This window comes from Pelodiscus sinensis, chromosome 3 (assembly GCF_052426305.1).
Source record: "Pelodiscus sinensis isolate ZL-2025 chromosome 3, ASM5242630v1, whole genome shotgun sequence".
Taxonomy (NCBI): domain Eukaryota; kingdom Metazoa; phylum Chordata; order Testudines; family Trionychidae; genus Pelodiscus; species Pelodiscus sinensis.
Window position 1 is genome coordinate 13,122,921 of NC_143054.1, and position 13,693 is coordinate 13,136,613.

The 13,693-nt window shown below is 43.5% G+C and overlaps 1 protein-coding gene across 5 annotated transcripts in view; it reads right to left on the reverse strand.

The window, feature by feature from the left end:
- SUPT3H (SPT3 homolog, SAGA and STAGA complex component) overlaps positions 1-13,693 on the reverse strand; it is a 423,379-nt gene that overhangs the window by 89,752 nt on the left and 319,934 nt on the right. For all 5 annotated transcript variants that reach the window (XM_075923378.2, XM_006120667.5, XM_025183404.3 and 2 more), the window contains exons 7-8: positions 7,018-7,093; positions 3,974-4,086 (exon numbers count right to left, since the gene is read on the reverse strand). In XM_075923378.2, coding sequence (XP_075779493.1) covers positions 3,974-4,086; positions 7,018-7,093 — 189 coding nt within the window. The remainder of the gene's footprint in view (positions 1-3,973; positions 4,087-7,017; positions 7,094-13,693) is intronic.

The following is a 13,693-nucleotide window of genomic DNA, read 5'->3' on the forward strand; positions in this document are numbered from 1 at the left end:
GCAGCAGTCTAGAAGGATCCTCCCCCCCTCCAAAGTACAAGCTGGCAGGTGTATTCTGTGTTTTTTTCCCCCTCCATCTTCCTTTGAAGCATCAGGGAATGACCCCAGCTAGAGATGAGAGTACTTGGAGGTAGTGGAGAGAATCCTTTCTCTCAAATGCCTGGCTGGTGTGCCGGGCTTAAATGCTTAGGATCAACTGATCACCAGATCTGGAGTTGCGAAGGAATTTTACTTCAGGTCAGATTGATTGGAATTGTGAGCGGGTTTTCACCATCCCCTGCAGCATGAAGCATGGAACACCACTAGGATCATTAGACATATCGCTCCAAATCAGTTTCCTACCACTGAAGGGCAGCAACTCACCTGATTTATGCATGTGGCACACAGTTTAGACTTATGAAAAGTGAAACGCTTTGGTCTATCCCCGGTTATTGTGTAACTGGATGAAATTTAAAGGCTTGTTATACATGAGGCCAGACAAGATGATCTAATGGCCCTTTCTCGCCTGAAAATCCAGGAAACTATAAATGCCTCCTTAGAAGAGACTAAACTGCAATGAGTTATTTTAACTTAAAGAACTGGACATTTCTCATCTCTAACAGGAAGTTCTTTGAGATGCGTGGTTCCTGTCTGTATTCCACACATGGTATGCATGTGCACCATGCATCTGAGTCCACAGATTCTTAACATGCAGTGTTCATTGGCATTCACACATGCAGTTGCTCTCCTTATGCTCCACACCAAAGGCATGAGAGATAGTGGTGGCTGATACTTCTCCCACCATGAATTCAACAGGATTTGAAGCAGAGGGGACAGAGGGCGGGTAGTGGAACACAGATTGGGTACATTCCAAAGAACTTAGTTACAAGTAAGTACACTCCATTTCTTCAAGTGTTGGTCCCTATGTGTATTCCCTATGTGTAATTCAGGTGGGTGAATGACAAGCAGTATTTAGACCAGCGTATGGTGCAGCGGTGAAGAACTGCAGTCCCCATCACTAGATCTTGTAACAGAGGACTGAACTAATACTGTGCAATGTTTTTTGTGAACATGTGAGTGGAACTCCATATACTTCCCAGAGATTCTCCTTCTTCCATCAGGACGAGGGAAATGCACTAACTGGTGGTATGCAATGATGCAACCAAAAATCAATGTATTGATTCTCTGAGGGAATATTTTTTGTCCATATGACCTTTCTACTATAGTGAGCAATAGTCCTGGAGATTTTCTGATTGGTTTGGTCCTTGGCAGGTGGAACTCCCGGTCACACTTGACATCTGGGGAATGAAGTCTTTTCAATAGAAGCTTTGGGTTTGTGAAGGAAACAGAAATGCAGTGAGCAGTTTACGGTGAAGACCTTGTGAAAAAGGGCATATGGTGGATCAGCCATTAGTGCTTCCATCTTGTTCATCCTTCTGGACTAAAAATGTGACCTTCATGGAAGGTGAAAGATAAAGCCTGCAGCCAAAATTTCAAATGGTAATTTGGTGAGTATTAACAGGACTAGCCAATTAGCCCGTCATAAGATGGGATTTTCAGGTCTCTCCTCCACGTCGGTCTTCTCTCCTGAGCCTCCGGTCTCTCGTTCCGTATCTCTCTCTCTCCCCCCCCCCCTCCTCATACTGCGTCCCCCCCCCCTCTCAGCTCTTCTCTGCCTCCTGCCTCTCTTTCTGTCTCTCTCTTTCTCTTTTCCTCCCCCTCCTGCCTCTCACTCGGGGGACCGCGGAGCCTAAATGGCCGTTTGGGCGCCGCACTCCCTGTGCTGCATGAGGGGTGTGGAGCCCAAAAGGTTGCTTGCTCCCACACGGTGGCCGCGCAGAAGTCATCCGAGCACCACGGCGGGAGGCGAAGGGGGGTGGGGTGGTAATGTTCACGGCCGGGGGCAGGGCCTGGAGCCGCTGTCACACTGCCCATCACTGCCCTGCCCCCTTCAGCTCCTGCCATGGCTCTTGGCTGATTTCTGCACCGCTCAGCTGGGCCGCCGCGGGGGAAACAAGTGGCGCAAGCGGCCATTTGGGCCCCACACTCCCCATGGAGCAAGGGCCGCCTAGAGGGAACAACCAGCATTTCAGGCAACAGCGCCCTCCAGAGGGAGCAGCCAGCATTTCAGCGTTACAGACTCTCAGACATTGGGCTACTATATATATGATGAGACTGAGATCCCATTGAGGTGTTGGATTAGCCCCTGATGGAAATGCTCTGGTTGCACTTAGCTAGTATTCGACAGCAACACCAGTTTGTGCTTGTAAATTTGTTCTGGGGTAGTTACACAGGGAGAAAAAGAGCAGACACAAGAAAGAGAAAAGGGAAAGAATGAATGTAAACTCTTCGAAAGAGTGAATGGAATAAATCTTACGTTTGTTGTTGTCAACTTTCCTGAGTCTTCCTCAAAGGGGTACTAGTACAAAGTCCTAACTAGATTCATCAGGAATCTAATTACTGTTGGGTGAATAAAAATGGAATGCCCATGTAAGGAGGAAGGAATGCACTGATCTCTGCAAGATGGACCTACAAAGAGCTAAGGAAAAGACTCAAGTTCTTAAGTGACAGGAGATAATTTAAAATGCCTGGAATAGATGCAGAGTCTGACCAAGACTAATTGTGCTGTGGCCAGGTATAGAAGCATCTCCATTTAGCTTGGAAGAAGCTCCTAGCTGAATCTTTATAATCTGAGTTCCTCGGCCAGCTGCAGCAAGAAGCGGGATGTCCCCACAAGTGACAGCTTCCGCAGCCCACAGGGCCCCTCAGCCCACAACTCTTAACTACCACAAATTGGGGGACCCCCACACACCTCCCCAGCAGAGGCCCCCCCCATAGCTCACAGGGTTGGGCCACAGTTCCCAGCTGCTGCATGCTGTGGGATAGGGTGCTGGATTGTCTTCCCTCTATTTTTTGAGGGATGTTTGTCAGTGTCCACATATTCCACGGTTCAGGATGTACAGGAAGTCAGGACTGATGATTAGGAAAAACTATTTCACTAGGAGGGTGGTGAAGGACTGGAATGGATTACCTAGGTAGGTGGCAGAATCTCCATCCTTAGATGTTTTTAAGTCTCCACTTGACAAAGCCCGGCTGGGTTGATTTAATTAGGGTTAGTCCTGCTTTGGGAAGGGGGCTGGACTTGATGATCTCCTGAGGTCTCTTCCAGACCTATGATTCTATTATTACAATTCTGATGTCTGTTTCAAGTGGTTGACACTAAGAAGGGTGGGCCAGGACAGTCATAGATCAGGTGCAGCATTCTTAGATGGAGCCAATGGTTGCTGGTCTTTACGTTTATAAGTCAGAGCAATCAACAGAACTGACAGATCCTCCTTCTCCTGTGTTTCACTCTCCTGCCTGCCTGGTGCCTTAAGCAATTCGGAGCCAGGGGGATGTGTGAGTGAAGGTTTGCCCAACACTGATGGGGTTGGGGAGAGATCTCTTCTCTCAGAAATAGACCTGTGTGGGACTCTGCTTCCAAGCTCATGCTTAGAGGGCAATGGCACATAGGTAGGCCAAAGGACCTCTGGACTTTGGCACATGTGGAATACACATTGGGATCAGCACTCGCAGAACCACTGTCTCATTACGTTTTACAAATGTATTGAGTAATTTGTATAGGTAAAAAGACTTGTCTCTTAGCTTCCAAAAATTCTTTTATTTACAATTGGGATGACTTGCCAAGTGAATTGCCAGAACGCATGTGAGTGGTTTCAGTGGCCTAGTGGCTGCTAATCTTTTGCTATAACCATTAGCCAAAAGCGCCACTTACACACCAGAGCAATAAGCATGGTACAGTACAAAAGTTCAGATACAGCAGATTCCATGAAAGTTAGAAAGAAAACAGGAAACAGTCCCTTAAAAGGTCAAACACATGTTTAAGAAACATTAATACAGTGTGAAGTATTTGCTGAGACTACTTGAAAGATGTTTAAGATTACTAGTTATGTTTCTTCTGCTGTATCACAACAGGTACAGCTCATTCCCTTACCTGTGCCACAGTCTCATATGCTAAATATGCCAAAATCTCCATGGCAACTGCATTTGGTTTTATTTCCATGCTGCTGCAGTCCAACCAATCACGAAACTTGGAAGCTTTCTTGGCTATCAGTCCAAAACAATGAACAGATGGACAGAAGTTAAGGTTAGCAATAGATTTACATTCTTATTTGCTTAATTCTACATCTGAAAGTCAAACCCTAAAATTGAACTTGATGTGAAAGACAAGAACTAGCCAGTGGAAAGATTCAAACAAGGATTGAGTCAGATTAATGGGAAAAGAGGATAATTTCACAGGCAGCATTTTGGGTAGCCTATAAGGGAAGGCTTTGACCATCATGAAGGAGAGAGAGAAAAAAAAGATGCAGGAATCAATGCAGGAGATTGCAGTTGGGACAGAAAGGAAAGACTGGATTTACTATATATTATGAGAAAACTAAAAAATAGACTTGTGTCACCCATTGGATGAATGGCAATAAATATAGGAATCCAAGAGGACTGAGTCTGCAATCTGAGTGAGAAGGATAACAGTGTTTTTGACAGCAATGAAGAAAGGTGGAAGTGATTTAGAAGGAAAATTAAGGAGCTGAGTTTTAACTATGTTAAGGTTTTAGATGACGACAAGGTATTCAGTATGATTCGCTGGATATGTCTGAAATGTGCTCATAGGCAGAGGGAAATACAAGGGACAGCTGTGTAGATCTATAAATCATCAACACGGAAATCTCTGTATGATCTCACACTCTCTTAACATACTTCAGGAAAGGCAAAGAAAAAAAGAAGAGATGGGCAAAGGCAGAGTGCTGTGTGGGGCTTGCTCAAAGTAGGGAGGAGGTGGGAAGGCCAAAAGTGACACTGAAGGAATGGCAGGAAAATTAAGAGGAGAATCAGGAAAGGACAAAGGAAAGATAAAATGCTGTTAAGGAGAGAGTGATCAATCGAGAGTGTTCATTCCCGCAGGAACACCTGGCATTGGCTACTGTTGGAAGACAGGTTAATAGGGTAGATGGACCTTTGATCTGACCCAGTATAGCCATTGTTATGGTCTTATGTAGATCAATGGCCAGAGAAAGTAAAAAAAAAAAAACGTAGCGAGGAAGAAGTCCTCAGTGCCTTTGGTGCGACTAGTCTCAGGCCATGTCTACACTACAGAGTTTTTTCAGAAAAACAGTCGTTTAACATACCTTGCAGTAATATGGGTCTATTTTAAAAACACTGCAAATTTTAAATTCAATTTCTACTACAACTAAGGGAATCAAAGAAAAAGTAATTTGTCTTAATTTATAATAAAAGGCCATGTGCCATTTAGCATCTTAACTATAGGCAGTCCCCGGGTTACATGGATCCGACTTACAACGGATCCCTACTTACAAACGGGGTGAGGCAACCCCGCACTAGCTGCTTCCCCCCAGCAGACCAGAGAGACGCGAAGCTAGCGCCCCTCCCAGCAGACCAGGGAGACGTGGAGCGGCTTTTCTCAGCAGACACCTCAGCTTGAGAATAAAGGACTGAGGGAAGTGAGGTGTGGGAGAATAAAACTGAGCTCTGGAGAAATGTTTGGCTAGAGTTTCCCCTACAATATGTACCAGTTCCGACTTACATACAAATTCAACTTAAGAACAAACCTACAGTCCCTATCTTGTACATAACCTGGGGACTGCCTGTATATTATCTGGTTTGCTTTATGCTAGGTAAAATCGTGAATATGCTTCTTTTCACTGGTATTGCATCAGTAAAACCCCATTGATATCAACTAACAACTTGATTGATATTAATTGTGAGGGGGAAATGAGGCTATGGTTATTCAAAAATGTAGAAATAGTATCCATCAGATCATTTAAAAAATAACTATGATCTTCAGTTCATCAGCATTCAATGTTATTTTGTAAACTGAAGACTTCTATTTTGTGCTGAGTTCTGATTATAATTTTTAGGTTTAAAAATGGCATTATCACTAACCCCTCATTGGATGAAATAATCCAGTCTGAAGGACCATTTACCTAATGGCTCACAGATGTGTGATGCTCAATCACAGCTCAGCTTTCAAAGCATACTGAATAAGAAAAAGAATAAATGCTTAAAAATATGTTTTCCTACATTTGCTGACATTTACACAGAGTGCTCTTTTGGATGTGTCATGGATTTGTACTTTATGATACATAAATGAATCACTCATGTACCCAATTCAAATGCCTGGTTATAAAGAACAAGATACACATCTCTCATTTAAAGACACCATTGTGTTCAATTTTGTATTGTGAGGGTCATGTGCTATTTTGTCATGCTTTACTGGCTCTTTCACCTCACTTTCTCTCTGACCTTTAACCTAAAGCCTTAATCATCACATAACTGCTTCTGTAATGATATTTTGCTACATGATCAAACCCATTAATTTATAACCCATTATAGCTGCAGCCCATATGACTACTAGTAAGCTTGTCTTCAGAGTTAGTAAAGCCCTAATACTGTCATCATATTATTTGTCTTGGAATTGCGTGCTCTGATGAATTTGGCTAATGCTGAATAAAGTCCACAGCAGAAGACTATGGCTTAAAATAGAAAAAAGACTCTTTACTATGTTCTTTGTATGTCTATGGATGCAGAAATAAAAAGGAAAATTTGCTACCATTAGATCATTTTAGATGCCTTCAGGAGTAATCACAACCTGGAGGGTACACTTCATTAATCAGCTGTGTGTAATAATGCTGACGTAAGCTGTAAACAGACACGGTTGTTTTAACACATAAGCCGATTGAAATTTTATGTATGTGTGCGTTTATGTTATATTAGCACTCAGCACCAGAGTATTTTTCTTATATGAAATCTGTAAAATATAAAAATAAATAAAATAGTCTGCCTGATCTCAATACAGCAGAATAAATTAGCATCACTTAGCAGTTATGAGGTCAGAGAACCTAACACACTCTTTCGCAGATTAAATAAATACATATTCAATAAATAAATGGAAGGTTCTGCAGTGTACATAAAATAACTACACACCTCTATACTATACAGGTGTTATATAACAGTACTTACAAAAGCTTAACTGGCGACTTTCACAAAATTCTGCATACTGGGCTGAGTCCATCATTCGTGTTTGTCTTTCTGCTCTCTGCAAAACAACAGGTAGATTTTTAAATAATGCATTTTATTCAAACAAGAACCACATACTGCAAACTAAATGCCATTCACAAAATTCTTGCAGGCATCAATCATTCTGAAGTTCACTCAGAAATTAATTATGGTTTTAACAGAATTAAAGTGCAGAAAAATAACACGGGTGGGGTTAATTTCTCATGGGTAAAATTTGACAATGGTAAGAGCAAGAATTTTGATTCCAGAAGTTTGCTTATATTTGTTCCTTATGCAGAACAGCACTTAGGGCTCAAGCTTGCAAGGAGCTATATACTCTGACACTGACTCAGGGAAATACGCATTTAAGTCAGTGAGTAGGCCCACTGTGTGCTTCATGTTAAACACGTACTTGTGTAGAGGTTTAGCATCTTGTCTAACTGAGGCTATGGCTACATTAGAGAGCTTACAGAAGTGCAGTTGCACCAATGCAGCTGTGCCACTGTAACTTCTCTAGTACAGCAGTTCTAAGATGACAGGAGAGAGGTCTCCCGTCAACTTAATTAATACATCTCCAATGAGTATGTTGGTATGTTGTTGGGAAAAGCTTTCACATTGACATAGCACTGTCCACACCAGCGCTTCAGTCAGGGTATGTCTACACTACCCTCCTAGTTTGAACTAGGAGGGTAATGTAGGCATACCGCACTTGCAAATGAAGCCCGGGATTTGAATTTCTCGGGCTTCATTTGCATAAACTGGGCGCCGCCATTTTTAAATCCCTGCTCGCTCGAACCCCGTGCCGCGCGGCTACACGCGGCACGAACTAGGTAGTTCGGACTAGGCTTCCTAGTCTGAACTACCGTTACTCCTCGTGGAATGAGGAGTAACGGTAGTTCGGACTAGGAAGCCTAGTCCGAACTACCTAGTTCGTGCCGCATGTAGCCGCGCGGCACGGGGTTCGAACGAGCAGGGATTTAAAAATGGTGGCGCCCAGTTTATGCAAATGAAGTCAAATCCCGGGCTTCATTTGCAAGTGCGGTATGCCTACATTACCCCGCTAGTTCAAACTAGGAGGGTAGTGTAGACATACCCTCAGTGTCACTCTTGGGGTGGCTAATTCGCACGCCATTGGCATCAGCAGCAGACCCGGTCGGGCTCCCCTCTGGGCACCATGCTTCCATCCGGCTCCACTGCTGGTCTGGACGCCATTTTGGCTTCCCTTCTGCTCGCCAGCTCTGGTTGCCAGGATCCCTGCCCCTGGGCCACTGCCCCCATTGGGACTGCACTGCTGGTCTGGCCCTGGATCCAGACGCTAGGCTCCACACCCCCGCCAGGGCTGGGCTGGCTCCGAATGCCAAGCTCTAAACCTCTGGGCAGGCTGCGCTGCCAGCCCTGGCTCCTCTCCAGGTCTCTGGACACACAATTGCTGGGGTTCTCTGGTCCAGGTGCTCTCTGGTCCAGCAACATCCATGGGCCTGCTGGACCACACATGTTGCCAGACCAGAGAGTCCCAGACAAGAGAGGTGCAATCTATAGGATGAAATTCAATAAGGACAAATGCAAAGTAATCCACTTAGGAAGGAACAGTTAATTGCACACGTATAAAATGGGAAATGACTCCTAGGAAGAAGTAGTCCAATGAAGGATCTAGGCTCTGGGAACACTATGAAGGTTTGGTGACAAAAGTGCAGTCGATATGCAAATGTTGCCAAAAGTGAAAAACTGGTCAAATCGGTTTTTCTGCCTCCCATTGTTGGCATTTCATGGCCATGTTGCTAGCACCTTGACAACAGACAGAGCAAAGCAACATGGGTAAGCATCCCACAGTTCAGTGTTATGGGAAGGCAAAGTTGCTTCCTGAGCATCTTGGCATTCCCACATAGCTCTGTGAGCTTTCCATGCAGTCTGCCTGCTGCTGTGTTCCTAGCAGGGCAGAACAGGAGCACTCCAATTATTTGTTTTTTGTTTGTTCCCCTTGCTCAGCTGTCAGACACTTCCTGGAGCTTTGAAAGGGGAGGAGAGCATGGTTGCAGGGCAGCAGAGATCACAAAACAGTAAGCACAGCTATCAGGGCTGGCATTGTGGGATACTGGCAGAAGCCAGTTTTCTTGACAAAACAAACAGCAGAATCCATACTGGCATTTTACAATAAAGGGAGGGGAAAAGAAAAGAAAAGTCTCTCGCAAAGGTGAAAGTGTTTTGTCACTGAAACGGGATGTTTTCCCTGACAAAAGTTGCAGTGAAGTGTGAACACTCTGTTTTGTCACCAAATGGCAATTTTTGGTGACAAAACATGTGAGTGTAGACACAGCTCTAGGAAGCATAGTGAATCACAAGCTAAAAATAAATCAACATTAAAACACTGTTGCAGGAAAAAAAAGCGAACATAATTCTGAGATGGATTAGCAGTGGTATTCTCAGTAAGATGCAAGAAGTAAGTCTTCCACTTTACTTTGCACTGATAAGGCCTCAACTGGAATAATGTTTCCATTTCAGAAGCTACATTTCAGGAAAGATGTGGACAAATTGGAAAAAGTTCAATGGACAGTAACAAAAAAGATTAAAGGTCTAAGCAAACATGACCGACAGTGAAAGATTTAACAAAATGGGCTTGTTTAGTCTGGAGAGAAGGCTGAGAGGGTACATGACAACAGTTTCCAAGCACATAAAAAGTTTTTACAAGGAGAAGGGTGGAAAATTGTTCTTGTTAACCTCAGTGGCTAGGATAAGAATTGACGGGTTTGATTTGCAGCATGGGAGGTTAGGACTATACGTTAGGAAACACTTCCTATCAAGGGACTTAAGCATTGGAGCAAATTGCCTCAGGAGGTGTGAATTCTCAGGCTTTCGAGGCTTTTAAAAATAGTTTGGATCAGCAGTTCACAAAGAGTGGGTCATGAGCTCATTTTAAGGAGGTTGCCAGGGATGGTGTTAGATTTGCCAGGGCCCAGGGCAGAAAGTTGAAGCTGGTGCCTAGCCGCCCATGCAGGGCTGAACCCAAAGCTTGAGTAACTTAGCTTCAAGGGATCCCCTATAGTGTGAGGCACTGGGCAATTGCCTTGCTTGCCACCCTGTAATGCTGGCCCTATTCACCACTTCTTTTCTCAGGCATATGCCTCTCAGAACTCTGAAACGATTATCTAGGAACTGATTGAGCATGTTGCAGTTGAAGCCAGTTTGAAAATTTACTGCAGATACACATTTAGCAAAGGATCGTTTTCTGAAGAAAATTGGAGAAAAGTGGGGAGCTGATTGCCACTCACAGCCAAAGAAGGATTGACAGAAAGGATTCTAACAGCAGTAAAAAACCAAGATACCACAAATATGATGTGAAACATTTGGAATATGGATTTACATGGACTGATTTTGAGAAGTACCCACGACCACAGTGTCTGGTGTATACTGAAGTTCCGGCAAAGGATAGCTTAAGACCTTCTAAAATGTTATGGCACTTGCAGATATGGCACAGTTCTCTTCAAACAAAACCACTTGATTTTTTTTTTAAGCAAAAACTGAGTGCGCTACAGGGCCAGAAAACAGTACTGAGAACAGCAGCTCCCACAAATGAGAAAACCCTTGAGGCATCTTTTGATGTGTCACATTGGATAACTAAAACTGGGAAACCACACACTATTGGAGAAAAGGTTTTTTTGCCACGTGCCAAGAAAATGGTTTTGATTATGTTGGGGCAAGGTGCAGTGATTCAACTTGATTTGATTCCCCTGTCTAACGACACTATTGCCAGGCAAATATGGCAAATGACGACACTGAACAAGTGATTGCTAAAATCAAGTGAAGTCCTTTTCTCCCCCCCATTCAACTTAATGAAATAACAAATGTATCAGGTGCTACTCAGAGGCTGACACACATAAAATTTGAAAATGACAAAAAACTCCAAGAGGAGTTTCTGTTTCGTTGGTCATTGCCAGAGTGTGCTATAGGGGAACAGCTCTTCACACTTTTGGAAACTTTTGTCTCGGATTATGGCTTGGAATGGTAGCAGTGTATACAGGAATTTGCAGCAACAGTTCTTGTGCAATTGTAACGCTGATAGATAGGACTGAACCTGGAACCATATCACCTGAACTAAAAGCTAGCCGGCTCTCAGGTAAGGCTGTAGAGCTCACTCATTCTTTCTCTGTGTAAGTGGTGTAAGTGCCACTAAATGGGAAAGTACACCACACCCAGAAGATGTGTGGGTTACATACTGACTAGAAAAAACATCAGGCTAGTCATCTAAGTGCAGGCAGTTGCACCATAAGCAGTTTGGACTGCTTGTATTATACACAGGAAAGCCCGACTTGCCCCCCCCCCCAAAAACATACAAAAAGTAGCCACCTGTTCTAAAACAAGTTCTCAATGAAGCTGTTTGCACAGTCAGCTTCTTCAAGAGTAGCTCAACGACTGTATGTCTATGTGAAGCTCTGTGAACATGTTCGATATTAGCGATTAATTTTTTTTTGTCACCAAAATGACTAGAAAAATATCCAGGTGTTCGTTGTCTCTTCAGTCACTCTGACTTGTAGGGAAGTTTTAGTGTTAACGTTTAATGCCTCATATTTATTCTCTTTTGTGAGACCTAACTGCAAGGACAGATGTTGTTGTGTTTCATTATTTTATGCTCTAAGTTCCTTTGCTGTGTAACAGTCTTTCCTTCACCTCCTCTGTTCTGTCTGTGTGGGTTTACATTTTGGAGCAATTGCTGTTTCAGATTTCTCGCTGGATGTGATAACCTCTCAAGGTTTCTTCCATCTCTATGATTTAGTCAAGGACTGAGAGCTGAAGACTTTGCTACAAAATTTCTTTCCATTTCTGCTCCTCTTTCTACCCAAATGCATAAGCATGATTTTAGTATTATTTCTTATTGTCTAAAAAAATTATTTTAACATGTGTTCCAGCTCAGTACTTCTTGTAATGATACTGTAACAGTGATTTATTCTGGAGGACACTTTACCACTTCCATGTTAAGTCACACATTTTAAGAAACCATTACAATACCTGGTCTGAGCTTTATAATGCAAGCTATAGAATTTCACCAACTGATTCTAACATCAAGCCCACAATTTCTGGTTGAGTGCCAGCATTCCTTTTAGAAAAACATCTAATAATAGAGGATTTGTCACATCCTAGTTAATAATTACCCTCATTTTTAAATAATTCACCGTATACATACTCTGATTTACTGCCATTGGATTCTGCTTTGTTTTGCCACAACAACAAGCTGTCTCCTATCAGACATCTTCCTATGTAACCTCTTACATCTCTGCTGGCTAAACTAACTAGATTCGGCTTCTTTAGTTCCTGCTGTAAATAAACAGTAGTTTCTTCTGAAAAATGTACATCAGTAAATGCCTTGGTGTGAATTAACAATAATTATCCATTAGATTCTGTATGCCCAGTAGTTCAAATGGTTCCAACTTTATTTACTTGTGTTTGACGTATCTATAGGTTATGCAGGTCAAATCATGTACCAAGATCACACACTCATTCAACACAAGACAGTTACAGGGAGTCTTGAACACGTAATAAATGGACAACCTTCACAATGTAGCCCAGAGCAAGACTGGTAAACAAGAACTGTTACTCAGGCACAAAGAGGTAAATTAGTAACTTTGTCTGAATAACCATTGGCAGCTTCATTGTGTACATAGGAAAATAAATAGACAAGGAAAAAAAGATGTATATGAGAGGTTACAAGACAGGAAAAATTCCTGCTGCCACACCACTGAATTCAAAAAGAAAAAATAAATCTAGCATAACCACATCACCTTGGGATATACAACAGTGACACTTCAACACAAAATCACAGGCTTTATGTCCAACAGCATCTAGCACCCCACAGTTCCTGTAACATACAGCAGCAAGACCACAAGTCCATGATCAGCCTCATAAACTGAACCTGAGAGCAGTTATGGGACAGCAACAACCTATGGTAATCAAACAGGCAAATTGTTGGTATGCTTTCAGATTGTATTTCCTTAGAAAGATCAGGGACCAGGTGAAACCTGAAAATTCTCTGATGCAGGTCTCACAAGAGCTCTACTACTGAAGAGAATGCAGGTTTCTTCATACATTAGGGTATCTGTCTAATCCCACAAACCCTTGCCCCTCCCCCTTCACTGTCCCTTCCCTGAGGTCATGTCCTTGCCCCGCCCCTTCTCTGAAGCCCCACCCGCACTCACCTCATCCTCTTTCCATCGCTTGCTCTCCCCCCACCCTCACTCACTTTCACCAGGCTGGGGCAGAGGGTTAGGGAGGAGATGAAGACTGCAGGCTCTGGGAGAGTTTGGTTATGAGAGGGGGTGACGGGTTGGGCTCTGGGAGGGAGTTTGGATGCAGGCTCGGGCCTGGGGCAGTGGGTTGGAGTGAGGGAGGGAGCGCAGGATCTGGGAGGTAGTTGATGCTTACTTTGGGCAGCTTTCAAAAGTAAAAGATGCTTACCTCTGGCAGCTGCTCCGGAGTTGGGAGGCGGAGGGCATGAAGTCTCTGTGTGCCACTGTCTACAGGCACTGTCTCCACAGTTCCTGGCCAATGGAAGCTGAGGAGTTGGTGCTCAAGGAGGGGGCAATGTACAGTGACCCTTATCCCGGGAGCTGAAGGAACAGAGCTGGCCACTTTTGGGAGTGGTGTGGAGCCA